Raw genomic sequence first — 26,685 nt, forward strand, 5'->3', positions numbered from 1 at the left:
AGGAATTGAGTCAAATCTTTCATATATTAGAAATAGGCAGATAAAGTAAACAATTGTAAAACCCAGTATATACAAATATGTACAGAAGGTCGTACACTGTCCTTTGTAGATGTCCATGGCCCAGTGGGCAGAAAAATCATGGGCGAAGCCCACACATGACACCTGCCTCAAAACTGAGAGAACACTGCAGGGGCATCAGATCGAAAAAAATAACAGGCTCCTCGGGGAAAGGGAGGGGGGCACCTCAGCCGGATGATGGTACAACGCCACTGCTCCTCGAGGGGGGTTCCATGCCCACTGCTTGGTCCTGGAGAGTGCAAAGCCACAGTCTCTCAAGTGGGTGGGTTGCCCACTGCTTGGTCCTGGGGAGTGCAAAGCCACAGTCTCTCAAGTGGGAGGTTTGCCCACTGCCTGGTCCTGGGAAGTGCAAAGCCACAGTTTCTCAAGTGGATGGCTTCTTCCACTGGTTCTGGAGGGGGCTTTGTGCCCAGCGTGCTTCATCCGGCCAAGGATAGGGGGAGTGGATGCATCTCTCCACTGGTTCTGGAGGGGGCTTTGTGCCCAGAGTGCTTCATCCTGCCAAGGACTGTTAGTGGATGTTTTTCTCCACTGGTTCTGGAGGGGGCTTTGTGCCCAGAGTGCTTCATCCTGCCAAGGACTGTGTTAGTGGATGTTTTTCTCCACTGGTTCTGGAGGGGGCTTTGTGCCCAATGATGCAGCACTTGGGGTGTGGCAGTTGACTTAATCTCACCTGGGTGTCTCAGCCATGCGATGTACCTAGAACAGGTAGCATGACACTCCATGGAGGCAGACCCACACTCCATCCTGCAGCGACTTAGGCTACCAATTGCTGGTTTGTGTCAGTGCTGTAGGTAGGGTCTCAAGTGGCGTGTCCAGGACGTCACCTGCAGACTGACGGCTGCACACTGGGGATGCTGTTGATGGCCGACAGAGTGGCATCGAATGTGCACCTGGCGGTGCTGATGGTGGTGCAGGCTGCGGTGGAGATGCTGCCAGTGCTGGCCGTGGTGCATGTGACAGTTGCGGTGGATGGAGACACCATACCGTCTCAGGCAGCCTCGGATTGCTGATCCTTGGGGAGGATGCTGCAGAGTTATGTTGTGGCAGCAGCGGTGCAGGTGGTGGTCGTGTCTGTGGTGCATGTGGCTGCCATCTCTGATGATTTGGTGGTCACCAGTCTCACCAGGTGACATTGTGCCCGGAGGTGATGTGCCCTTTGGCTTGTGGCCCTTCCCCATCTTGACAGTCGCTGCAGAGACCTTTGCACTGTCCACTCGGTGTTTGGGTGAGGCCTTGCTGGGTGGGTAGTGCGACTGTCCCCTGCTGGAAGCCGGCCCCTTTTTGACCTTTGCAGGTGGTGGAATTGGGTGGTCCTTCTTGTCTGTCGGTGGCACACTGGCAGCTCTGGCGGGTGCCCCCTTAGACCGTCCTGGAGTAGCAGGGACCAGAGCGGATGCAAATTTGGTGACTGAGGTTCTAGGCTGGGATCTAGACATCCTGGCCATAGGGGAAGGACGGGGTTGGGGAGGTGTAGAGAAGAGGTCAATGTTAGCTAGGAAAAGTTTTTTTAGACACACTGGGACGGAAAGATGGAGGGGGTTTGGGAGTGGAGGAAGAGGTAGTGGTTGTAGGAGGTGTACGTCTGCTGAGTTTGGGTGAAAGTGCATGGGTTGGAGGTTGTTGCGAGGTGGATGGCTGTTCAGTGGGTGTGTGCCTGCGTTTGTGTACTTTAGGAGGAGGGCTCACAGACACATTGGGAGAGGACACAGCGGACGTGTGAATGGTAGTGGGGGTGGTGGCTGCACGTGAGCGGTGTGTAGTGATGGCCGTGCTGGTGACGGAGGTAGTGGCTGATGATGTAGTGCATGCAGGTGTGAGTGGAGACGAGACAGGGAGGGAGGTGGATGAAGTGGAGGAGGGGGACACAGTGGAGGCAGTGGATGTTGGTGTGTCTGCATGGGTATGGTGCTTGTGTGAGTGCCTGTGGGATGTGTGGTGCTTATGTTTACCTGAACCACTTTTGTGTGCTGATGTGTGTGTATGCTGGTCGGAAGGTGTGCTTGGGATAGGCTGAGGTAGAGTGGATTGGGTCTGGGTAGTGGAAGTTGGAGGGGGAGGCTGGACACAGGGACAATAGCTGCCATCAGTGCTGAGGCCAGAGCCTGAAATGCTCTCTGTTGGACCGCCACGCCAGAATGAATGACCTCAAGGTATGCATTTGTTTGCTGCAAATGCCTCTCAACACCCTGGATGGCATTCAGAATGGTTGACTGCCCAACAGTGAGGGATCTCAGGAGGTCAATAGCCTCCTCACTGAGGGCAACAAAGCTGACTGGGGCAGGGACTGAGGTGCCTGGGGCGAAGGAGAGGCCCACCCTCCTGGGTGAGCAGGCACGGGAAACACGCTGAGGGGCTGCTGGGAGGGCGGTGCTGGTAGGGGGGTGGCGGCTGTACCTGTTGTTGCGGTGGGCACAGAGGTTCCCATCACCGCAAGGGAGCTCCCATCAGAGGAGTCGCTGGTGTCCCCTCCTGTCCCCATCGTGGAGCTCCCCTCGCCTTCCGTCCCACTGGTGCCTTCAGTCTCCGTACATTCACCCTCCAGGGCCATGTGGGATGCAGCTCCCTCCGTCTCCGGTGCCTCTGCTCCTCCGCCAGATGATGCTAAAGCACACAAGGACAGGGTGACAAAACAAGAAGTGGGGGGAGAGACAGAGGAGACACATGGTCAATGCCAGCAACACCACTACCGTTGGCGGACACAACACACAGGGAGCAGCCCAATGCACTAGCAGTTAGTAGGAAAATCACCTGCCCATTGGGTACTATGCCTAACACCATTTGCTGCACACCTGGAACCCACAGGAGCCTGACTAGTTGTAGATGCCCACTAACACTATTGGGGTTGGAGTGCCTCAGAGCCTGCCTAACAAGGGACCTACCCTACCAAGTTCGCCCTGACCTAGGAGAACCCACAGCCCCCACCCAGACACTTCGTAAAGCACGCAGAGTCAGCTGAATGACACTGTACTCACCCCCTTGTGGCTGCTGTGATGCCCTCAAGTGCCCATCCAACTCAGAATATGCCACCGCCAGGATCCAGAACATCAGGGGGGTCATGGTGCGAAGGGCACCCCTTCCACGTTGGGAGGACATCCCCAGCTGCGCCTCCGTCTTCTTGCTCCAGCGGCGCAGGTCCTCCCATCTCTTGCGGCAGTGCGTGCTCCGTCTATGATAGACCCCCAGGGTCCGCGCTTCCTGATGGCATCAAGGATGCCTCAGCCAATGTTTTCTAACGTGTTGACAAGAGTGTTGTCAGACCTGCTGAAACACATGCGCAGCTACATCGTTTTCCCCCAGGATTTGCCCACAGTGAAGGCTGACTTTTATGGCCTGGGACATATCCCCAACATCATAGGTGCCATTGATGGTACACATGTGGCATTTGCCCCACCCCGCATAAATTAACAAGTGTACAGAAATCGAAAAAGCTACCATTCTATGAATGTGCAGATGGTGTGTTTGGCAGACCAGTACATCTCTCGTGTGAATGCCAAGTATCCTGGCTCTGTGCATGACGCTTACATTTTGAGGAATAGCAGTATCCCTTATCTGATGGGCCAACTCCAGAGGCACCGGGTGTGGCTAATAGGTGAGCCCATGGTCCCCACACAGTATGAATAGGTGTCTGGGTACGGGGTTGTCCCTAAGGGTTAGTGTGTGTCTAACAGATATCCTTCGACATTTGCAGGTGACTCTGGTTACCCCAACCTCTCATGGCTACTGACCCCAGTGAGGATGCCAGGACAAGGGCAGAGGAACGCTACAATGAGGCACATGGGCGAACTAGGCGGATTATTGAGAGGACGTTCGGCCTCCTGAAGGCTAGATTCCGGTGCCTCCATCTAACAGATGGCTTCCTGTACTACTCACTGAAGAAGGTGTGCCAGATAATCGTGGCATGCTGCATGTTGCACAACCTGGCAGTGCAACGCCAGGTGCCTTTTCTGCAGGAGGATGGGCCTGATGATGGTCTTGTGGCAGCCGTGGAGCCTGTGGACAGTGAGGAAGAGGAAGCAGAGGAAGAAGAAATTGACAACCGAACTAACATCATCATGCAGTACTTCCAGTGACACACAGGTAAGAGACTGGCACTGCTCCTCTCATATCTCACTACTGTAGGACATTGTATAAGTCAGCCTCGTAACCTCTGTCTATGGACACTGACAGTTCACTTTAGCTTTCCATTTTACAGATCTGGGTACCTCATTCTGCCTTCTGCTATATTTACTGCTGCCCAACAACTGTCATACAATGGTATGAGCAAATGAAGATCTACATTGATATTTGTGGATGAAGTTGTAATTATACATTTGTGGAAGAACAGACTGACTCCCGATTGGTTTGTGATTCAAGGGTGTTTATTTATGGGCTAATGTGTATAGGGGGTATGTGGAAGGGGCTATGGTGGTGATGGAGGAAGGTCCATAGTAGAGTCCAGTCTCTTGGTATCACACGTGCATTGTCCAATGGGGCATAGGAAGGGGAGCAGTGTCAGTTCAAGGATGGACAGAGTGGGACAGGAGGGTGACCTTCAGGAGAGTCTTTTTTCCTGGCAGGGGTCTTGGCAATGTTCTCCGTCTTCTGCCTGGATCGCAGGGACCGTTTGTGGGGTGGTTCTTCTTCTGCGTGGGGTGCTGGTAGCCTGTTGGTCCCGTGGCGGGGCCTCCTGTCCACTAGCGCCGGCGGACGTGGAAGGCTGTTCATCAGTTGGGCTAGTGTCAGGGGCCCGGTGGTATGCCACTGTCTCCGTCATGGTGTTGGCCATGTCTGCCAGCACCCCTGCAATGGTGACCAGGGTGGTGTTAATGGACTTCAAGTCCTCCCTGATCCCCCATGTAGTGCCCCTCCTGCATCCGCTGGGTCTCCTGAAACTTGGCCAGTACCGTGCCCATGGTCTCCTGGGAATGGTGGTATGCTCCCATGATGTTGGAGAGTACCTCGTGGAGAGTGGGTTCCCTAGGCCTGTCCTCCCCTGTCGCACAGCAGTCCTCCCAGCTTCCCTGTTGTCCTGTGCCTCTGCCCCCTTAACCCTGTGCCAACTGCCATTGACCCCAGGTCCCTGATTGTCTTGGGTTAGTGGGTTTGCCTGTGGTCCCTGTAGTGGTTGACACGCCGCTGATTGACGTGTCCTGGGGACAATGGCATGGTTCCGCTGGGTAGGTGCTGTGGTGGTGTTTCCTGAGGGGAGAGGTTCGGTGGTGGCTTGGGACTGTGGCAGGGGAACCGACTGTCCAGAGGTCCCTGATGGGCCGGGCTGGTCATCTTGATCCAGGCGTGTAGAGCTGCTGTCATCACTGTGGGCCTCTTCTGTGGGGGGACTGGATATGGCTGGCACCTCCTGTCCGGTGACGTTGGGTAGAGGTCCTGTTGGGGTGTAAATGCATTGTTATTATATGTGTGTGTGTGCCATCTTGTGCAATGGGTGTGTTTCCCTCTATTACTGTGCTTGCACTATCGCCTTGACCCTTGTGTGAGTGGTGATTGTGTGCCCTGGGTGAGCCTCTCTCTTTGACATGCTTTGGTAATGGGTGTCCATGTAGGTCTGTGATGAGTGTCCATGCATTTTTGTTGCATGCAGGGCTTGGTATTGGGATGGGTGGGTTGTGATGGTGGGGTATATGTGAGGTGTTGGAGTGATGGGGGTGAGGGTAGGGGTATGAGTTAGTGATGGCATGCAGGTAGGTTGGGGGGATATAGTAGTAAATGTATGACTTACCAGAGTCCAGTCCTCCTGCTACTCCTGCAAGGCCCTCCGGATGCATGATCGCCAAGACTTGCTCCTCCCATGTTGTTAGTTGTGGGGGAGGAGGAGGAGGTGCACCGCCAGTCCTCTGTATGGCTACCTGGTGTCTTGATACCACGGAATGTACCTTCCCCCGTAGGTCGTTCCACCTCTTCCTGATGTCATCCCGTGTTCTTGGATGCTGTCCCACTGCGTTGACCCTGTCGACAATTCTCCGCCATAGCTCCATCTTCCTTGCAATGGACGTCTGCTGCACCTGTGATCCGAATAGCTGTGGCTCTACCCAGATGATTTCCTCCACCATGACCCTGAGCTCCTCCTCAGAAAACCTGGGGTGTCTTTGAGGTGCCATGATGTGGTGTGAGTGATGTGTGAGGTGATATTAGATGTGATGTGTGGGGTGATGTGTGTATGTGTATCAGGTGTGTGTATTTTGAATTGTCCAATGTGGTTGTGTTTTGTAAGTGTGTGTGTATTTTGAGCACAGCGGTGTGTACCACCAATGGTTTACTGTGGTTGAATGACCGCCACGTTGATTTGTGGGTCGTGATACTGTGGGCGTATTCCTGTTGGCGTGACGGTGTGGGTTTTGATTCCGCCAATTTATCACTGACCTTTGGTGTGGCGGGCTTGTGTGGGTGTCTGTATTGTTGAGGATTTGGAAGTGTGGGTCATAATACCCGTAGCAGATTTCTGCCACGGACACGGTATGTTGGCGGCCGTCGGCACAGCGGTCAGCGGCATTTACCGCCAATGTTGTAATGAGGGCCATAGTCTCTCTCTATCAGGTGCGTCTGTCGCCAAATGTCCGTCAATTCTGCGTCCGTAAGCCTGTTCTGAAAAGCAGGTGACCGTGCACCAGTCTGCCCATATCTTTGCATAGATCTGTCTACTTGGAACTCAGGGACAATATTAAAGTCACCACCTATAATGATATCTGCATCAGGCGTAGTAAGAACTTGTTCTTATGCATCTTGGATAAACCGTTCTTGATGCTCATTAGGGCCATTAAGATTTGCCATGGTAAACCCGTGACCCTGCATTTCAAGTCGTAAAGAGAGGAGTATCCCGGGTATTTTCTGCATGTGTTTGCTTCACCCTCCCTAGAAAGTGAGTTGCCACCAGTACAGCCACCCAAGGTAGTTTCCCAGGACCCAATGAGAGATATTGGCAGTTAAATCACAGAGACCTCAACTGTGTCACGTCAGCCCTAAGCAAATGTGTTGCTTGTATGAGGCAAATGTCACACTTGGCCTCTCTAATAAAAGAGAGAAGGGCCATTCACTTCACCAGTGAGTTGAGGCCTCTGACATTAATACTAAGTATGATAACCATTTTCTGGGTGGTGAGTATTAAACAAGTGTATGCCCTCGGATCCGGTATAGATGCTGGGGGGGTCCCCATTAGGTTGCAGGTAAGTGATGTCTGTAAGAATCGCATGCATACAAAGGTCGTCACATTGAGAAAGGAAGGGGCTAACCAAGAAACAGTAGAACAAAACAGTTCCCCACCTGGGAACACACACAAACAAACTTGAGGGCTGGGGGGTGGGCTCATGTTGTTGGACTGAGATCTCTCCATCACCTTCGCCGAATCGTGGGACATGGAGCTCTACTACACAGATTGCCACCAGCAGCGGAATGCTAAATACTAATAACAGAGTTCATTCATGAAGATGGCCACGAAGCATATAAGACAAAAGCGCCCATGGTTCATTTCAGGAAAACAAGGTGGCTCAGGGAAGCCAGCAATTTGGTGTTCATTGTCCGCCTCCGATGTGCTATCCTGTTGCTGCAGTCGGCCGATCAGTGCAGCTCTTTCTTTGCGGCTCTCCATCTCCGATGGTTTGCGCAATTTCGCTTGCCTTGATGGAGCTGAGCGCTGCTGGTCCGTTGTGGTTTTAGCTGACTCCGACGACGACTCCTGCGATGGGCAATCTCCAAGTAAGGACGGCATATCTGTCAATGAGCGGGTCTCTTCCAATGTACGAATACTCTGTGTCTAGGTATTCCAGACAAATTGGAGGCCGAAGGGGTGTCCCCATTTGTATTGAATCCCCTCTTGTGGAGAAAGTCTGTCAGAGGACGGCGGGAGCGGTGGCACTGCAGCGTCACAGATGAGTGGTCCTGGTATAAGCCTTCAAAGTTAATGGTGTTCTAGTCAAAGACGTCTGCCAGGATGGCCTTTTTTTATTATAATGGTGCAGACACATGAGGATGTTCTGTGCCTGTCAAGAGGAGCCAGTGGGGTGGCTACCTTTGTGTATGCGGTCAAGGACTATGGGCCAGATGTATGATTCTGGCCCATTGCGATTCGGTAATTGCGATTTTTAAGAAATCGCAATTACCGACTCGCAAAGGGCCATGTATCATATTTGCGATTCGGTAATTGCGATTTCTTAAAAATCGCAAATGCAATTACCGAATCGCGATACTGGCCCCATTTGCAGCTATGGGCCTGTTGGCCCATAGCTGCGAATTTTTTGCATTTCCTAAATTGCGATTTCTGAACCAGAAATCGCAATTTGGGAAATGCAAAACCCCAGGGTGCTGGGGGAATAAGGCCCCCTCTCCTGCAACCCAAATTTTTTTTTTTTACAATGTAAAGTACACACATGCCAAAAGGGCATGTGTGCTTTACATATTAAATTTAAAAATACAGTTTTACTGCATTTTTAAATTTTGCACCAGGTTACCACCTGATTGCAGATAATGGTATTTTGCATGTGCAAAATACCATTCTGCGAAAAATCGCAATTTGCGATTTTTTGCAGAATAGCCTTGCGACCTGGATTTTGCGAATCGCAATTTGCGATTCTCAAAATCCAGGTCACAACGCAGAAAATCGCAATTTTTGCGATTTTCATTTTGTGGTCTGCGAATGCCTTTGATGCATTGCAGACCACGATTTTGCACTCGCAAACGGCCGATTTCACCGTTTGCGAGTGCAAAATCATTTGATACATCTGGCCCTATGTCCTGGCCTGTAATGAGTCACATGACTGAAAAGACGGACAGCAAATTCCTCAAGGCTTCTCAATATCGCCTGCAGAGGGACTCCTTTAATGTGGATGTTGGAGTGTCAGGAACGGTTTTCAAAGTCCTCCAGGTGGTATTGCAGTTCCATATTTTTATCTTGCAGTGCAAGCTATGTGCGACGGTGAGTGTCCAGTTCTTCACATCTGTCATGAGTCTGTTTAAGTGAATCCACTCGTTGGCCCAATTCACCAGTGTCTCTCTTGAGTTATTTGACCTCCAGCGCTATCTCCTGTTTGAGGGTTGTTAAATCCTCCCTGATTTCCCCAAAACTTTGTTCCAGGAATGACTGTGTTATAGGGGCGGTGGCACCCCCCGTCCCCTTCTGCGGTACCCAGACCCTCAGTATTTTCTTTGGTTAAGTCTGCTTTTTTCGCTGGGGTTTTGGTGAACAGATCCTTGAGAGTGCCCTCTTTTTCGGCATGGCTCTGGAAGGCCATTGCAGTCTAAGATAATCTTCTTTCGTCAGCAGATGGGGACACAGGCCCATGCACCAGGGGGCCACCTGCATGCCACCGGGGCAGGCAGCTCCACCTTCTAATATACCACCAGTACCCGGCATGGTCCATCAGGCTCCCTCCGCTGGTCCGGATGCCACTGCGCTGGTCACTTCAGTAGTCGTGGGGCACCTTGTGCGGAAGGCTCCCCCAAGGTTCGTCCGTCCCCCAAATCGGGAATAGGGTTCCGGTGGCAAGGACCAGTAAGTTGGTGAGGTCCAATGCAGAGTCTGCAAGGGGAATCTCACCTGCCAGGGGTGCTTCGATGTAGCTGCTCGAGGCAGTCCTACCCAGTCCTGACAAACCTCACCTATTCAGGTCTAGGCTCTTCAGCAGGGCACACTACTCCTCCCCCACCCCGTATCCCCAAGTCCACACTGCAAGGTCGCCGTACCTTCACTCGTTTCCATAGTGTGCCAGACGCCACCAATTCTGCACCAGTTACCAGCCAGTCCCCTCGGACCCGTACCACTCCAAAATGCCACATCAGGGAGCGAGCACCAGCCTCAGTGCAAGATCCCCTGCATCATCCAGGTGGGCCCATATTGCAACTCCCACACTGCTCCTCACAGGATTAGTCTATGCCCCAAGGTAGACCCCACCTCGCTCCAGCCCCCTGGTGGCTCAGGATCCTAGATTCAGACTGCATGTACCCCGCTTGTGCAGACATGAGTCTCACCGTCTGCCCTCTGTGCGTGCGTCACCATCTGGTTTGTGACTCGGGTGCTTTCTGACTCTCACGGTCACTCGATTGCGGCATGCAGGCTGCTACAGGTGCACTGGAGGCCTGTAGATACCTGCACTTACAGGCCTCCGGTGTGTGCCTGCTGCCCCTTTGGTGTTGCTGTCAAGTCTTTCAACGGCCACAGCAGTCTCTGCCTTCGCTTTCTGCTATAAGGCTCTGGATGGGCCTCGGCCTCGACAGGCCCATCAAGAGGTCCCAAGTGGCAGGTCCAAGGTGGCCTCCATGTTAGGGGTGATTCAGCCGGACCGACCAGGCCACAGCGCTGCACCATCTCCCCACTGTTGTCACCAATACGGGAGGCCCTCCAGGGCCCAGACCGCCTGCAGGGACCATGCAGGGAGAAAATAATCCCAAAAACGATACTGGGGCAGCCATATCCGCTCTGATATGAGATACCTGCAGCGGCGCTCTGGGAAGATGCTCCTACTCGGGAGCCATCTTAGCTAGCCACGCCTACCCCCCTCCCACCCGCAACCCCTCCCTGTATCAGAAACCTTAAAGAGAGCTAAGACGAAGCCACCACAAAAAGGCCTTCAGTGGGCCATGTGTTATTACACAGCATTTGTCTTATAGCCATTTTCTAGTGTTTCTAGTTCCAAGCCAGTTTGAATCCTGTTGCATCAGTCTGAACTCTGCCCCTGTTGTACTATGGAGACCGCTCTGGTTGATGTTTGGGATGAGTTGCTTGTAGTTAGTGAAGTAGGGTGGGTTGGGGGGGACAACAGTGCCAGTAGCGTTCATCTCTGTTGATCATGTTGTGTTGGCATCAAGATGATGATTAAATGTTTCTGCTACAACTTTATGGATCATCAACTGCTTTCTTAGAGTGAGATCTTGTAATCATATCCCACTGTGTCTGACTTGGTCCATTCACATCAGCCCCTCAAACTATTGACTTCGGAGTTCCTCAGTGTTCATCCATTTCCCCCTTGCTTTTTAATTTGTATATCAGGTCTTTATTTAGTTAATGGATTGAATGTCTTCCCTTTTATTCAACGTATACATGAGGCATTTTGACCACTTGATCTTAGAATACTACCAGCAGATACAGGTGTTTGTGTCATTCAATTGCGAAAACACCATTGTCTACCAGAAAAGTTTGTATCGTTGGATGGATGACAGAGGTTTTGGCTTAAATATCTAAACCAAAAAAATAGACAGCCTTCCCTTCACCTTGCCTAAGGGACTATGTATATGCTGGGCCCTACTAGAGCAATAGTTTGGTCATTGTATCACTGCGAAATTCATAAGGCTGCGATTTTCATTTTTTGCTTCTCAGAAGTATTCTTCTGCTTTTACAGCTGCCTCGTTATATTGAACTGACGAGAGCTTTGGTGCTCTTGAGGCTGGATTTATTGTCTGCCCCAAAGAGAGACAGAGACTCTGAAGCCTGTGAAACCAATCTGCTAGACTTCCTTTCAAACTAAAGGAAGTCTTGCATCATAGCAGCCCTCAAGTAACTGCATTGGTTTTCGGTTCCACAGGGTATAAAGTTCAATAATTTGTACACTGTTTCATAAACCGGAGGGATTTAGGACGGAAAGTGGGGGTGTGGAGTGAGGACTTGGCCTGAAATAGCTTTAGTAATTATTCTAAAGCTGCAATCCATCTGCAATATCATTCTGGAACACATTCATGTAAATTTGCTGGTTCATGCCTGATTTAACTAAAAATGTAATGATGGAAAGTTATGCGTGCTCAGTTGTTGACGGCTGGGTGCACAGATCTTAGGAATAACGTGAACCGGACAATTTTATTGAAATGAAATACCTGGGAATGAGCACCACTAGCCATACTATCCTCTATATAAACCAACTCACCTCCTCCGCAAGCCGCTTAAAAAACGTTTCCCGGATACGGGATAAAACCTTGTCAAAACTACAGAATCCATAACTAGGAGACTGTACAAACAGTGAACAGGTTTACTCTTAGACATTTACAGTGCTAATTGTGGAACGTACTGAAGAACTACACCACGCTAGATAGGCCAACAGCCCTCTGGACAATTCTGCAGCTTTGCCCCCAAACTGCATAATTGCATGCTCACTTTGTCCCGACAGAAGATAGAAGCTGAGCTTTGTTACTTTATGGCTGCCTACATCTTCTATCAATGTTCCAAACAAGAATGTAAAAAGTAATCAAGAAGCCAGTGATTAAAAAACAAATACAAGGTGTAGTTATAGGCCCCTGCCAAAAACATCCATATATGTCTACAGGTTGATAGCCCAGCACCCATTTTAGGGAGTGATTCAAGTCTGCCTGGGATTGCTGACTGGTTGGACTTGATTGGCCACAAATAAAGTATGAGGAAGATTGAAGAAAATCCTCTATGCCAGATCTGTATTCAACAGTCCCTGTTACTTTGTTCTCTACCTCCCTTCTTGTTGGAGGACGCTCCAAGTACTCAGGCCATTAAAAGCCTGGGCTTTATTCACTTTCAGTGTTTGCGGGGAAGCCCCGTCAGCACGTTCTGCACCATTTCAAGGCAGGTTCACCTCAATACGAGGTGTGCCATCATATTGGTTTCTTTTTTTTTTTTTTTTCTTTTTCATAGTGTCTGTGCTGCTTGCATTGTTCTGGGAAACAATGTCTCTTTTAGCATGTTGTTCCCCTGAGTGTTAATGCTAGTCCATTAGCAATGAGATGTCCCCATTTGCGTCTGAAAGGCTATCTCGGTCTTCTCACCTACTGGGCCATTTAACCCTGAAAGAAAAGGCAAACATCAGGAGCGACATCTTATTTTGCATTTCACTAATCTCTCAAGTCTATGACTTAAGAACTGTTTCTTGCTTTTCATCCAACAGCATATTTCATTTTGGGGCTTGCATTTTTGCTTTAAAGCTTTATGGGTTCAACGCCCTGAATGCAAAGTGATCTTGGCTAAAATGGCAGAACTGGTCAGAGGTGTTATAGATGATATGGTGCCACTTGTCCGATCAGTTTTAAATTGTTACGGTCATCTAGTCCATTTCAAAATCTACTTGTTTCACACATAAAACCAAAAGTAAACTCTGCTTACATATTTTATGAGGGTTCACTTTTTTATTCACTTCATATATTAAAGCAATACAAATTGTTTTTTTTGTTGTGTTGTAGAAAGTTTTATGCTGGGATTCACTACACAATAAAGGTACAGCATGGACCGTAGCTGTGCAGCGTTCCCAAATGCAAAGAATAAAGGGCATGTAGCAGTGACATGGAGGACATCACATGATTATCTCACTCATACAGGACAAGTACAACACAGGTGGCTAACAGACTAAAGGGGAGTAAGAGGAGTTAAGGCAGTTGTACACTCTCTAAACCTACATAAACATACAAGAAGCCAGTACACCTTTAAGAAAGAGCCAAACCGCTAACAGAATTACTAAAGAAAGCATGTACTCCTACAGGGTGATGAAACCGGCCTATCTATTGTATTATGGTTCTTTTGTGGGTCCCACAAATAGCACTGTAAACTTCTAAGAGTACTACTGTTCACTGGTCTTATAGTCTCCTAGTTATGGAGTCCTAAGTTTTGGTAAGGTTTTGTCTCAGGTCAACATTTATGTTCTTCGTTTGTTGAACTCGGATCTGTTTTAAAATTGTGTGGGGGTGAGCTAAAGTGATTTTACTGGTGTTGCACTGCCACAAGGTTAAAAACAGAGGATGGAGCAAGGATCCTGTATCTCTTTTCCATCCACTTGGTTCCGTTCTTGAATACTGTCCCTTTAGGGACAGGAACTTACTCAGGACTGGGGCATCGCACAACAAATGTTGTGTGGAAAGGCCCCTGCTCATAGGGCTTACTGCGGAAGTGCATTCTATGTATCCTTTTTCTTAATCTTCAGAGAATGCACCCCTTCTTCATAGAACAGGAATGCCTTAAACGGAAACAGTGTAGGCGTCCCTCCTTCAGAGGACAAATTTAGATGAGGAAGCAGCAGTGCATAGTTTCCCCATCACAGCACACGTACAAACAACGCAGCAGCAGTGCAAGTTGTGCTTCATCGCGAAATCGGTACTGGATGGTAGTAGCAAAGCAAGCTTCCCACACTCACATAAGGTAACAAGTGCAGTCTTCATTCCCAGCAGAACAGAATCAACAGAGCAGACTAGTGCAAGGTCTCATTGGTCACAGGACATGTGCAGTTATGGCTTGAGTAACATACAGGTTAGACAGTTCTCTGGAGCAGGTGCTTAACTGGCTGAGGGTCATTTATAAGTGGATGAGTGAGTGAATGTGAGTTCAGACACCATTCTCACTTAGATGATATTCCATGTCAACATCCTGAAAGTCCGACTTTTTTTCTTCACATTGAGTAGTTGTTTAAATTGTAGGTGGCCAAGACCAAGAACGACCCATCCCCTCCCCCCCTCCACCTGCAAACCACTTGCTCACTCCCTGATTTCAGGAAGAAGCTCAAGACCTGGCTGTTTGTCGACGAGAAACTGCCAGCACCTAACGGCACTCCCAGCGCCTGGATACCCCTCAGGGTGATAAGCAGCGCTCTAGAACACTACAAATATCAATTGATTGATAGATTGTTATTTAGAGCAGACAAACCGCAGACTAAGTAACTGTGCTGTACACAGGGACACGTGTTGCAACCTCTTCAAAAAAGGTTTTGGGATTTCACAGCACCTGGTGCACACACATTCAGACTCGGTGTAGCACCTGATCAAAATGATGTGGGCCGAAAGTGGATTTATCAGAGATTACACAGACCACACACAACACGCTTTGATGACTTTACCACAGAATCTAGATGCAAACGATGACATAACTGAATTTTGTGCTGACGTCCTAAGACTGCAGCAGAATAGCAGTGGTTAGGGTCCTAATTAAATCTAAACTGAACGACAGAAAACCCGTATATGGTGGCTTACTGGATGCACGACTGTGTAATTCTAAAGCATTCCGAACGCAGCGATACGACTGAACGTTGGCCTTCAGTAGCACCATGTTCCACATTTAGGAATAGCATCCCACTCGCTATCATTTAAGACCAGAGTAAACATAACATTTTTTACTTTGTCCCACAAATGCGTTTATGGCCTGGCACCAGGTTCCCTCACTAAGAGGATTACACGGAATTGATCCGGCGGCTCTTTCCGTTCTGGCGATCGTTCTTATTGCTTCATCTTGTACACTAATCGCAAGTCACATGTTATGTAGCTGACCACCTCGCACGCAGGGCGACTATAATGGGGACAGCATCCTAGCGTTGCTCCCCTGCCAGGGCGGCCGATGGGCGCAAAGGGGCCACCGTAGATAGAGAGGGTCAGCCACCCCCTCGGTTTATGGCCCCCAAGGTGTCAAGAGGGAGGAGTAAGGCATGAGGTCCTCATAAGGGGTCAGCTCCCTGGGCTGGGCTTCTGTCGGCCACCGATAGCAGTGGACACCTGGCAGGGGCATCTAGAGCGGTTTGGGCCTGGTCTGAGGTTAGTCCAAGAAAGGGGGGATGCCAGGGCGCAGCAAGGGCGGGGGACTTGCAGGCTGGTTGCTCACTGTGCAGAGGCACGGCGACCTTGCAGGTAACATACATGATCGAATAAATGTTGCAACCGTCTTTTTTTGCATCTAAGTAGGGCACAATCTCTAGTGTCTGTCCAGAACATATTGCTCCTTCAGCATGTTTTGGTCGACCCCATGCACTGCTTGAAATAACGAAGTGCGACCGCTCTCTATCCCAGAGTACTGGGTTGCTGTTAAGTGCCAGTGCTTTCTCACTCTGATTAAAGATATTCAGGTACTAAGCATGGACATCATTTAGGGGCCACCCGGGGTTGCATCTGCTACCCCTGGCTTTTCCCGTGCAACGTCTGCCACTGCCTTTGCGACCCTGGCCTCAGAGGTGGCAAAAGCAGCCCAAAGGCAGAAGGCAAACAGTCTCCTTGATGAATGCTGTGTACTTTCTGCTGCTCCGAATGCGACCAACTTCTATAACATAAATTCAGCAGAGCAGTGCTCATAAATTTGAATAAAAAATGAAATAAAGTATATTATTAAACAACATAATTTTTCATTATTATGAATACATTAAGCATTGTCTGTTTGAACATAACCTTCAAGCGTTGTGCTTAGCAACAGTGTCAAACTTGAAAGTGATCATGAATCAAAACATATTAACAATGATAAGAAATATACTGCAAGCCAATAGCACAGTTTATATTCACTACGTGGCCCACATATATTAGTAGAGGTGGACATAGCAGCTACGGTTTTTTAAAGTGTTTTCCTGTGATGTATCTATACATATTGCCTTTTTGATGTATACTACAGGAACCATTACATCATAGCCATTTGTGGTAGAAATATTCTTAGTATTGCTGTGTGTTTGGTAGCACTGTATCCTTTGACTGACAAGAAATGCTTAATATTTACTTGGCATATCATGTCAGCATTCTTATTGAAATGCAGATACTATCTAAAATAGACGCATTTCTCTTAGTAGGTGCTGTGTTATGTTGTGCATCTACTCTAGGGGCAAAGGTCATATGACATAATTGCATTGTTGTCACTGATGTTAATGTATGTGTGAAGTCACTTACGGTACGCCTGGCATTTTGGTGTACTGACATGGTACTAAGTGGCTGCCCATTTAAAGTACTGATCTCATTTTCTGTTTTGATTACACTGTGTCCCACGTTTGCGGAGTAAACTATAAAAAAATAAACGTTCATCTGGCGTGTTTTTTTTTTTTTTGTTGTTGTTGCTGGGAATGGCATTTTAAAGAGGAAACTGGATTGTAGCGAGCGGAGAACACCAGTTTCCATAAAACGTATCTTTCAGCAAAAAATGGCCTTTGTATTATAAAGGAAGCTGGGCAACTTTTGGTAACCCTAGAGTTAACTTGCTGCCAATCCGTATTGCAGCCATGTGTGATCGAACAGTCAGTCCATTTGCACATTTAGATTATTCTGGAGGCACGTGGACTACCACTTGGTGGCAGGAGAGTAGTACTAACGAAAAGCGTACCTTATTGGTAGCACTGCAAAAGGAGTTCGTATTGCCCATGACAAGTACAAATAAACATGCAACAAATATGAATTCCATTATCCAAGCGAAATTGTCGGTACTTGAGAAGCGGTGCATCTCTTTGAAGGGTGCTTCTGAGTCGCAGAGATCACGGGAGGAAGTGTGGCCTTTACAAAGTGTAATGGAAGTTATCAATTCATATTTGATACGCAGTTAGGAGGTTTGTGGCACTTGCATGCATAATGGTAGCGTTCACTTCTCCGATACGTGTAATGCAGATTGTGGGTGAGAGTGCCACAGTAACCTCTTCAGACCTAGTGGTGAAAGCCAGAAGGGATTTAGGGAGGTGGGTGCATGCATCAATCACGTTAATGCGGCATCACATGTTAAACCATTTGAATGATGACTTCGTAGGAAGAAAATACTGCACATTCTAAACAGGGAGAGGGGTTTGTATGGAGGAGGGTGTCTTTACACGCTCTTTACACCGTCTTAGTCATAGAGCAACTGCTTTGGATGCAAATTGCAGCCAGCTGCTCTCTTGAAGATATGTTAGCCAGTTACCCTAGAGCAAGTACTAAGTGAATGCGATTCACAACACTGCGAAAAGTTCTTTCTCAAAAGATAGTTGTGCCACTTTAAGTGCAGGCCAAAGACTCACTTGGAATCAGTCTGGCACGGACGATGGATGTGCTTAGCCATTGGAAGGGTAGTCTGTCCCAAAAGAAGAGCGTCTTCACGCTGTAAATGTAATAGATCCAGTTTTGTCTAGTGGCAGTTTTGACTCGCCATAAAGTAGCGCAGAGGGTTACTATTACTGCTTCGTAGAACAGATCTGTATTCTATGTGGATAGCTGAGTAGATTAGTACAGCCAGCCTTTATCAACGCTTTAAAAACGAAATGTATGCGAGAGAAGAGTTATGGAGAGATGAGGGGCACTTTTGCTGGGTGGTAGTGAGAGAATACCAAGAGGAGGTCAAAGCGGGGGAGGGAGCCAAAAAATATTGTCACACTGGGCGCCACCAGTGTTAAGCCGGCCCTGTGTAGAAGTCCCTCATGCAGGGAGGGCATCTGAAAAGGCTGTTTTATTCCAAACTCCATATCCTTTGTCTGTCAAATGTTCTCTGCAAAATTGAGGGGGTTGCTTGAGGGAGGGCAGGATTTGGCTCGATTCTTAATTTGTAAAATAGTGACTGCCGGTGCCTAAAGATTTGTCCTTTTTCCCCTCGAAAGCTCTGAGGTGGCGCTGACGAATGTCGTAATTGGAGAATCCTAAGGCTGCATAGCCTTTATTCCAGTTCATGACTCTTTCTTCCACCAGCATACACTCACTGACTCTTTACTGCAGCAATACAGTATCTTTTTTATCTTTGATTTCTCCCTTAGTCATTGTCTATCATCTTTCTTTTCCTTGTCCGTTTGTGTTTTTTTTCTCTCTTTTTCTCTGAGTACACGTCTAATGAGGGAAGTAAGTGCTGATCCCTAAAATTGAACATTAGTAGACCCCACATGCAATCACTGGCTCAAATAAAGCTCTGGCTCCTCCTTAACTTTGCAATTTTGTGTTTAAAGTCTTGAAGCAAGAACTTGAAAAAAATAAAAACTCCAACCCTGCTGCGTTGTACTTATCACAGACAGTTAAGGAAACAGAGCTCAGTAATCCGACTCACCAAGAAGGTAGTTTTTTATATTCAGCTTCTTGCTTTGGATATGTTTGCAGTGAAGCTAACTTTCAAACGTATTTCCTCTATTGAGCTTCGACATGAGCATGCACTCTGGTACCATGATTGAGGTGTGTGTCAGTTTACCTCCGGTATGTATTCAAGGAAACCCCTCTATGTGTATGTAGTCAATATATCCAGCGTTACTCTCTTTCAAATAATAGATGTTCTGGATTCTTTGTGGGGTTATCTAACTGTTCAGTCAATACCCATTTCAAGTCATCAATTGTATGGTCTTTTGTTATATAGTGATTGGCTGTATTTGTTGTTTCTTTTGCAACATGTTGCTCCCATGTAACCAGTGCAACTTCTTACCTTCCTGCAGGCCATTCATGTGTACCTCAGATTACAAGGGCATGTGATCATGTAAATAACAAATGCAAAGTTACAGTTGGTATGTTTTTGCAATATACATGTGTTTTTTAGGCCAAGGTCCAGGGTCTTAGGACAGAGCCCATGAAGTGGGCTGTGTTTGTTTTCGAAAATGTAATTCTTGCCCGATGTGTGAATATTCTCAGGTGTTGCCTAAATCCCTATTCTTTAGCACTCATAGTCAAGTGCGGCCTAAAAAGAGCTATCTGCCTTAGTGCCACACAGGGTATTAAGGTTAAAATGCAACTATAACCTTATTAGTAGTAACGTTTTGAGCCACAGTTGTCCCCACTCCTTCATTTATATTTCTAAGAGTGGGTTAGATGAAATGCCTGCTACTAGGTGTGTTTTAACTAGTATTGTTTTGGAATTGTTCCTCAGTGTAGAAGTATGCATGGCAGTAGGTGTTCTGCTACGCTCTGTAACTTTTACCTTTGTGTAGTGCCCTACAAGGATCTTTTATCTGCCTAATTAATAGACCTCTGGTGGCTTTTGTTCAGAGGTTAAAGTTTGAGCCCTCATTAGAGGCGTATAGTTGTTGAAAGATCATCTTACCCAAATGATCATAGTTGGTTTGTCCAGCATCATCTGGAAAAGCCATGATCTAAACTTCAGCAGCCAAGCAAATTGAAAATGTATGCAGAGCACTAGCTAAAGCGTTATGTTTCATTATATCATCCCAAGCTTAGGCCAAGGTAGTTCTCATCTGAGCTAGGTGGAGTAAAGACAAGTGTCCTCCATTTTGTGGCCAGAAAGGGTAATCAGTGCAACATTCTCAGAAGAATATTCAATCACAGTATGTGTTCTGTTAATCAGATTGATTCCTCAGCCATTCTAGTCATACTAAACATGCTAATGTGGCATGAAACAAATCTACTTTGTGTATTTCTTTTTGATGTAAGCATTGAGACTGTCTATTGTATCATTAGAATGATTTTGTTTTGCTTTTGTTTCTTTTTAGAATGAATACCAAGATTGAGCTGCTGCATGTGTCCTCTACGTCTGTTGCAGCACAACAGTTCAAACCCAGTGAAATTGATATAAAGCCTGCTCTAGATGCTATTGCTACATTAAAGTTAACAACAGAGGACCATTTTAGAGGTAATGTGCAAGAAGTGTTGAATGATCCATAAAAAAAGGATGGAGACGTTGTCAGAATATTGAAGTGCTGAATGCTGTTGCCTCCCCCTCACCTCTCCCCCACATCACTGAACACTAATGATTTGAGTGCTTACTTTTCAAAGGGCTAGCTTGAGTGTATTAACTTAGATGGACAGCATTTAAGCAGATACATATGCATAATTCTGCCTAAATTTGGAGGTCACGGTTAAACAGGAACTGAGTGGAGGCAGCAGTACATGCAATGATATCTGCTTAGCAACATTTTTGCTGCCTTGAGCAACTTAATTTTTCAATGCACTTACTGCCTCATTATGAATTTGGCAGTCCCACAGTGGACTGCCAAACTGACAGGAAGAACGCCACCACCTTGGCATTGACGTCCCCCCAAGCGTTTTACTTGTTCCTGCCGGGCTGACCAGAGGGAACATTGTAATACGCTTTCCACCGGTCAATCCGGCGGGAACAGTGCTACAATATAGGAATAAGCTTCTTTAAGGGAGCCAGGCTCTATACCATAGCACAGAGGGGGCTGACCAGCACCCTCCGAATGTGCACTGTCTGCAAGGCAAGTGACCCCGCCATGAAAAGGCTGGCAGAAAGTGGGGTTGTAATTAGCCAGGCGATGCTGAGCTCAGCACCGCCCTGGCTGAGTACAACCCCGACTGCCGTCACCACGTCGGGGACAATGTTCCTGGCGGAGATGACAGTCTTTAGGCTGGTCCCCCAGCAAAGTTGGTAATTTGGCAGTCTAACCGCCTGGAGTGCAGCGGTCGGTCGGACCGTCAATGCAAGTGTACTATGTCTTGTATTGTCTAATATGATGGCAAATTGATATTCACGAGTGCCTCTTCGCACGTGTGGGGTGCAGTTTGCAATTTGGCGGCACCACACCCACAAGCAATATGTAAAGCATCCCAACATCCATGCGTGCTATGATAACTATTGTCTTTTCGTTTCCACAGGAATCACAGATGGACATTGCAAACTTTTGGTATTATCTTAAGACACCACCTTAGTTAGTTGTATTACACCACACCACATAGCATGTAATATCAATGCCCTCAATAGAGGTAGTCATACAAGGAGTGACATCAAGGAGTCAACCTTGGTCCTGAAGAGGAGTCTAGGGGTAAGTCTCCGAAACATGTAGACCAGGAAGCAGGATACAAAACCCCATTTCTGACACCACCTTTTTAATCATACCGTCTCCGTGAGATCTACTAAATCATTGGAATCACTAGGAGACAGGTCTTTTTAACTCACTGAGTACTTCGTCAGTCTTAGCACGCCCTGCTCCATGGTCGAACAGGAAGAAACCCAATGATGAAGCATGCCACCAAGGAGTAACCCTGGTGAGTAAGGGATTTTCTAATAAGAAAATATTTCTTCTCCTGTCTAGAATGTCAGAATTTCATGTTTAACATCTGGAAAATTGATGCCCATGCACATGTTGCTGACACTTTTGACAGATGAAGTCACTGGGACACTGCTCCACGAGAGACACCAGAAGAACTAACTTCCCAGGTGCCAGAAGAAACACATTTGAAGATGTCCTAGCTACCCCTTTAGAAGGGCAGAGAACACAGTAAGGGATATACCGACATCTCAAAGCAGAAGTACACTGACTCAGGCAACCTAGCTGGAAGCATCGTAAGGTACTTAATAAATTCATGTGCTTCACTATCTAGCAGTTCGATGTATCTGGAGTCTCCCCTATTCAATCGCATCCTGCAACATTGACTGAGGTGTAGTTAATAATAACATAAACCTCTCTATTAGGATTGGGAGCTCACTGCACTAATCTACAGAAGTAAGGTGTATGGTCTTTGAAGAAATCCTTATGTTCACATTGTAGTGCATTCTCTATCTGGATGTCCGTGAGAACCCCTTTCAGAGGGCTCCTGGGCAAGCATGAGTTAATGGGCCCAACTTAAGGGGTTGTGGCTTTTTACTCCTGCTATCCTGGGCTCAATTTACTATGGGCCCTGAGTAACTGGGCCAAGAACTACCCCTTCTCAATGGTTGCCCGGGTCGATCAGTCCAAGGCTTTTCAGTGGAAGATAGTTGCAAGGTAGTGATAGACTCAAGACTCAAAATATCCACAGCGACCCTAATATTATGTTGGTCTAGATCTATACTTATTTTTGGTAAGAAAAGCATTAATTATTTATACACAATAAAACATACCACCTGAGGATATCACTCTAGCACTGGTCTGGGCAGTGTCCGCATCCCACAGACTCCTCCCGCCCCCAGCTCTGCTTTTGAGTCCTCTCACCCCTCCCCCACACTAACCAGCGTGCCCCTAGTAAATCTATGGAGGTGATGCCAGAGGTGCTGTTCACACTAGTGGTGCACATCTAAGTTTGAGTTTGTCTTTGAAAGTTCGGCACGTCTGGCACTATGCTGCTGAGCTTGTCTCGTAAAGGCCTGGGGTCCTGCCCCACTCTTACCAGATAACACCCTTCAGAAGTATCTGGGAGCCAGGGTGGAACTTCTGCATCCCACTGACGAGCAGCTTACACTGCATCCTTCCATGGTCAGCAAGGTGGCTCATTGAGGCAGTCGTAGATGCCAGCACTTTCCAGGAGCAGCAGCTTCTCCCTAGCGGTTACTGACAGTGGGGCAGCGGAGCAGCAGGGATGCTGCAGGACACTTTCTGATCTTGCTTCTGAGTCCCTCTGCTGATTGTAGGGACTTCTCTGGCAAAGGCGACTACTCAGTGGTTCTAGTGGCCCCCTCCTGCCATATGGAGGTCACAGCAATGGTTTCAATGAAGGCACTTGTTACAGGCGATGGCCTGCAACTTCACAGCAGCCCTAATGACAGTTACAGACTTTCATCAAGATGGAAGACCGCTCTCTCGCAACACCGGGCCTAATTGCACCAGGTGCCTTACACATTTCTTACCAGGAGCCGCTCACCGGGATCCCTGCTAGGCCTCACTCTCTACAGCCTCTTCTCCTCATCTCGGGGCATTCTGGTCTTGATAGGCAAGCTTGTGCTGCAGACACTGGGCAAATGTTCCTGGCTTCCTGGGTGATGAGCTATCACCCTGATGGGAGACTGTCAGACCTTGCCCCGCAGCCCTGGTTGCAGCTGCTTGAAATCTTGGTGATCTTCTTTCTCCTGATGAACACTGCTGTTGAACAAAGTGTGACTCATGCTCTCACTTATGTAGTCCAAATCTAGACACAAATGTGATTTCTCTTATTTATTTTTTTTAGTTTTTGTTTGGTCCTTTGAAATTTGAGTTGTGGGTGTCCTTTCCTTTGTAGGGCTTCCTCCTCTTCCCTGTCTTTGGTCAAAGAGGCAGTCTGCCATAGCCGACGTGGCTCTTATTCCGGTTGAATCCCAACAAAGCCCACGGGAGTAACTGGGATCATAACTGGCTGTCAACCTCCCCCGAAATAAAAAAAAAGGTTCAAGGGCCTACACCTTCCACCTTTATCAAGATTCCCTGATCCACCTTGCCAACCTAATCAGTTCCACCATCTCCCTAACAATGAGCGCCACTGACCAGTTATTCTTCCTGGAATCAGAGAGACCTTTGTGCACAGACCATTTTCTCTTCCCCTTCCTCCAGTGTGTATGTTGCCACCCCAGCCGTCAGGAATGACAGCAATCTATATCTCTTTCCTGGGGGTTGGAGTCATCACCTTCACTAGCTGAAACCACAGGCCTCCATATAGTGCACCATACACAGACAGACATACATCCCAGCATATACGTGCAAATATAATGCACTGTCTGGCCATACACACAATTACCATGTGCACCACGGATGAGTTAACTATTCAGCCAAGGAACTTTACATGAGTGGGTCAGTAGGCCCGTAACACAGATTAAAAAAAGACTGCTCACATTAGGGATCACTATTAAACACTAAATGGGTATCCCACCACCACTGTGCTCATGGCACTTAAATCTTGGTAAGAGCAGTAGCCCTCTTTCACAATTAGAGTAGCGCTTGGTGCACCCCTTCTAGTGCAAGAAAACCATATTACCATGAGACAGGTTTAGATCATGGTGCACTTGCATGATCCGCGTTTGCCCATGACCAGACATCACTACTAGAGTTGTATGCAATAGGTGCACTCAGAGCAGGCTTGCATGTCTTCCAGTACGCAATGGACTTTTCCGTCCCAACAGATACCCCACTCTACATCAAACTATTCTGAACCAACTCCTAGCCTGGAGAGGCTGGGTCATCGGATCATCAAAACGGAGCGGCAAGTCTAACTACATTCCCATGGCTCAGTCCAGCTTTGTGCTTCACCACAAAATCAAATTCTTGTAGTGAAATAGACCATCTCAACAACTTAATAGCTATTGAGCACTTCAAAGGCTTATGGTCCGTTTGAACTATAAACTTTGTGCACATCAGGTAAGAGAGTAACTTCTGCAAGGCCCACACTAATGCACAACACTCGTCTGTGACTGCTGCGTTCCTTTATGTGGGTAGTAACCGCCTACTAATAGACACCAGGACGCTCGCTACCTTTGGTTTTCTGCTGAGCTAAGACAGCCACAATTCCTTTGTCAGAGGCATCCGTCTGTATAATAAAAGGCCAACTGTTGTCAAGCGTTCTAAGTACAGGAGCTTTGCAAACTGCCTTCCTTAGCTCTTTAAATTACTTTTGACACTCCTCTGTCCAAAACACTTTTCTCTGATGCTTCTGAAAAGTCAGTTGGGCAACTATATTTCCATAGATGGCCACAAAGTTTCTGCAATAACCTCTGAGTCCTAAAAAGGCCCTCATCTCAGTCTGGGCAGAGGGCATTCCCCACTTTATCACATACTGTATTTTGGTATCCAATGGGCAAAAATGCCCATTACCCATCTCGTGACAGGGCTGGACTACAGAGGACTCCCTCTGTCCTCTTGGTCACTTTGATAGTCAGTTTCACCTCCTTTATCCTGTCAAACACCTGTCTCAGACGCTCCTACCATAAAATGCTAAACACCACAATGTCATTCAGGTAGGCCACACGGAGATCCTCGAAACCTGCAAGAAAATGGCTCACCAGGTGCTGAAAAGTGACATGAGCATTCTTCAACCCAAAGAGCATTTCCTTGAACTGATATAACCTCTCCGGCAGAGGGGCAGAAAATCACCCCCTGAATGTAGGCCTGTCTGGATGTCTAAGTGGCCTAAATAGTATGTGTTTTGGATTTTAATTCAATTGTCAGGGAAATTGTTGAGAATACCCAGATTAAACAAAATTTTGTTTTGAGGAGAGGAATAAGATCAAGAATGAACTCTTTGTTGAAGGTGATGTCAGGCGCGTAAATAAATAAATCTTGGTAAGAAAGAGTGAAAGCAAATTTTGTAAACTGATGCTGGCCGATAAAGTTCGTAGGAATACTGTCAGAGTGTGTGGTCGTCACTGATTAAATATTGTGAAGATTGTGAATGTTTCCTCAGGTGAGATGCAGCATGGTCACATGAATAATGAGGATCATACACCCCATTTAGAATAAAGTGTGCACCCCCCTTGATGTAAAAAGCAGTTGCAGATTCCATAGATAATATCTCAGGCTTGATTACATACATATCACATTAACACTATCAGTGAGACCAGTATGAATGCAGTATTGTATTATTTATTGGTTTGGGTATCTGGTGTTGTTTAATGAAATGCTTTTGGGTGTTGTTATTTATTGGCAAATATTGTGAATCCATAAGCAGTGCATTTTGTGTATAACTTGTTTGCATGGCTGTTGTGCAACTTGATTGTTTGCAGAGCTATTCATAATTTGTGAATCTGATTGGTTTTTCAGTTTTAATTTGTAACTATAAATGTTGTTCCACAGAGGTTTTAATTGGTGAGTGGAACAATGGTGCTTGCCAAGGGGATGGTTACACAATAAAACAATCCCTGGTTTGGTCCCATGAGACCCAGTCCGTCATATTCTCAATGAAATAGTGTGTTCGATGGCATCTGTCGCTGTAGATACGCATGTTTTGCAATAGCTCGCCATCTGGTGTTGGGCCGGAGTGTTACAAGTTGTTTTTCTTCGAAGAAGTCTTTCGAGTCACGGGACCGAGTGACTCCTCCTTTTGTCTCCATTGCGCATGGGCGTCGACTCCATCCTCGATTGTTTTTTTTCCGCCATCGGGTTCGGACGTGTTCCTGTCGCTCCGAGTTTCGGAACAGAAAAAATAGTTAATTTCGGAAGATTTTCGTCGGTATTGTTGCGTTCGGGATCGGCATACTTACATTCAACACCGCATCGAGGATCGAAGAGCTCCGGTGCCCTTCGGGGTAATCTTTCGATCCCCCGTCGGGGCCTGGTCGGCCCGACCGCGTGCTGAAGAACGCCGATGGAACGGACCCCGTTCCGTTTCTGCCCCAAATGCCACAATAAATACCCCTACACAGACCAACACTTGGTCTGCAAC

General features: G+C 47.5%; 1 protein-coding gene across 4 annotated transcripts in view; it reads left to right on the plus strand.

Annotated features, from left to right (window-relative positions):
- LOC138304164 (uncharacterized) overlaps window positions 1–26,685 on the plus strand; it is a 266,322-nt gene that overhangs the window by 100,893 nt on the left and 138,744 nt on the right. For all 4 annotated transcript variants that reach the window (XM_069244002.1, XM_069243994.1, XM_069244018.1 and 1 more), the window contains exon 5: window positions 20,118–20,257. In XM_069244002.1, the coding sequence (XP_069100103.1) occupies window positions 20,118–20,257 (140 nt within the window). The remainder of the gene's footprint in view (window positions 1–20,117; window positions 20,258–26,685) is intronic.

Source organism: Pleurodeles waltl, chromosome 1_2 (genome assembly GCF_031143425.1).
Source record: "Pleurodeles waltl isolate 20211129_DDA chromosome 1_2, aPleWal1.hap1.20221129, whole genome shotgun sequence".
Lineage (NCBI taxonomy): Eukaryota > Metazoa > Chordata > Amphibia > Caudata > Salamandridae > Pleurodeles > Pleurodeles waltl.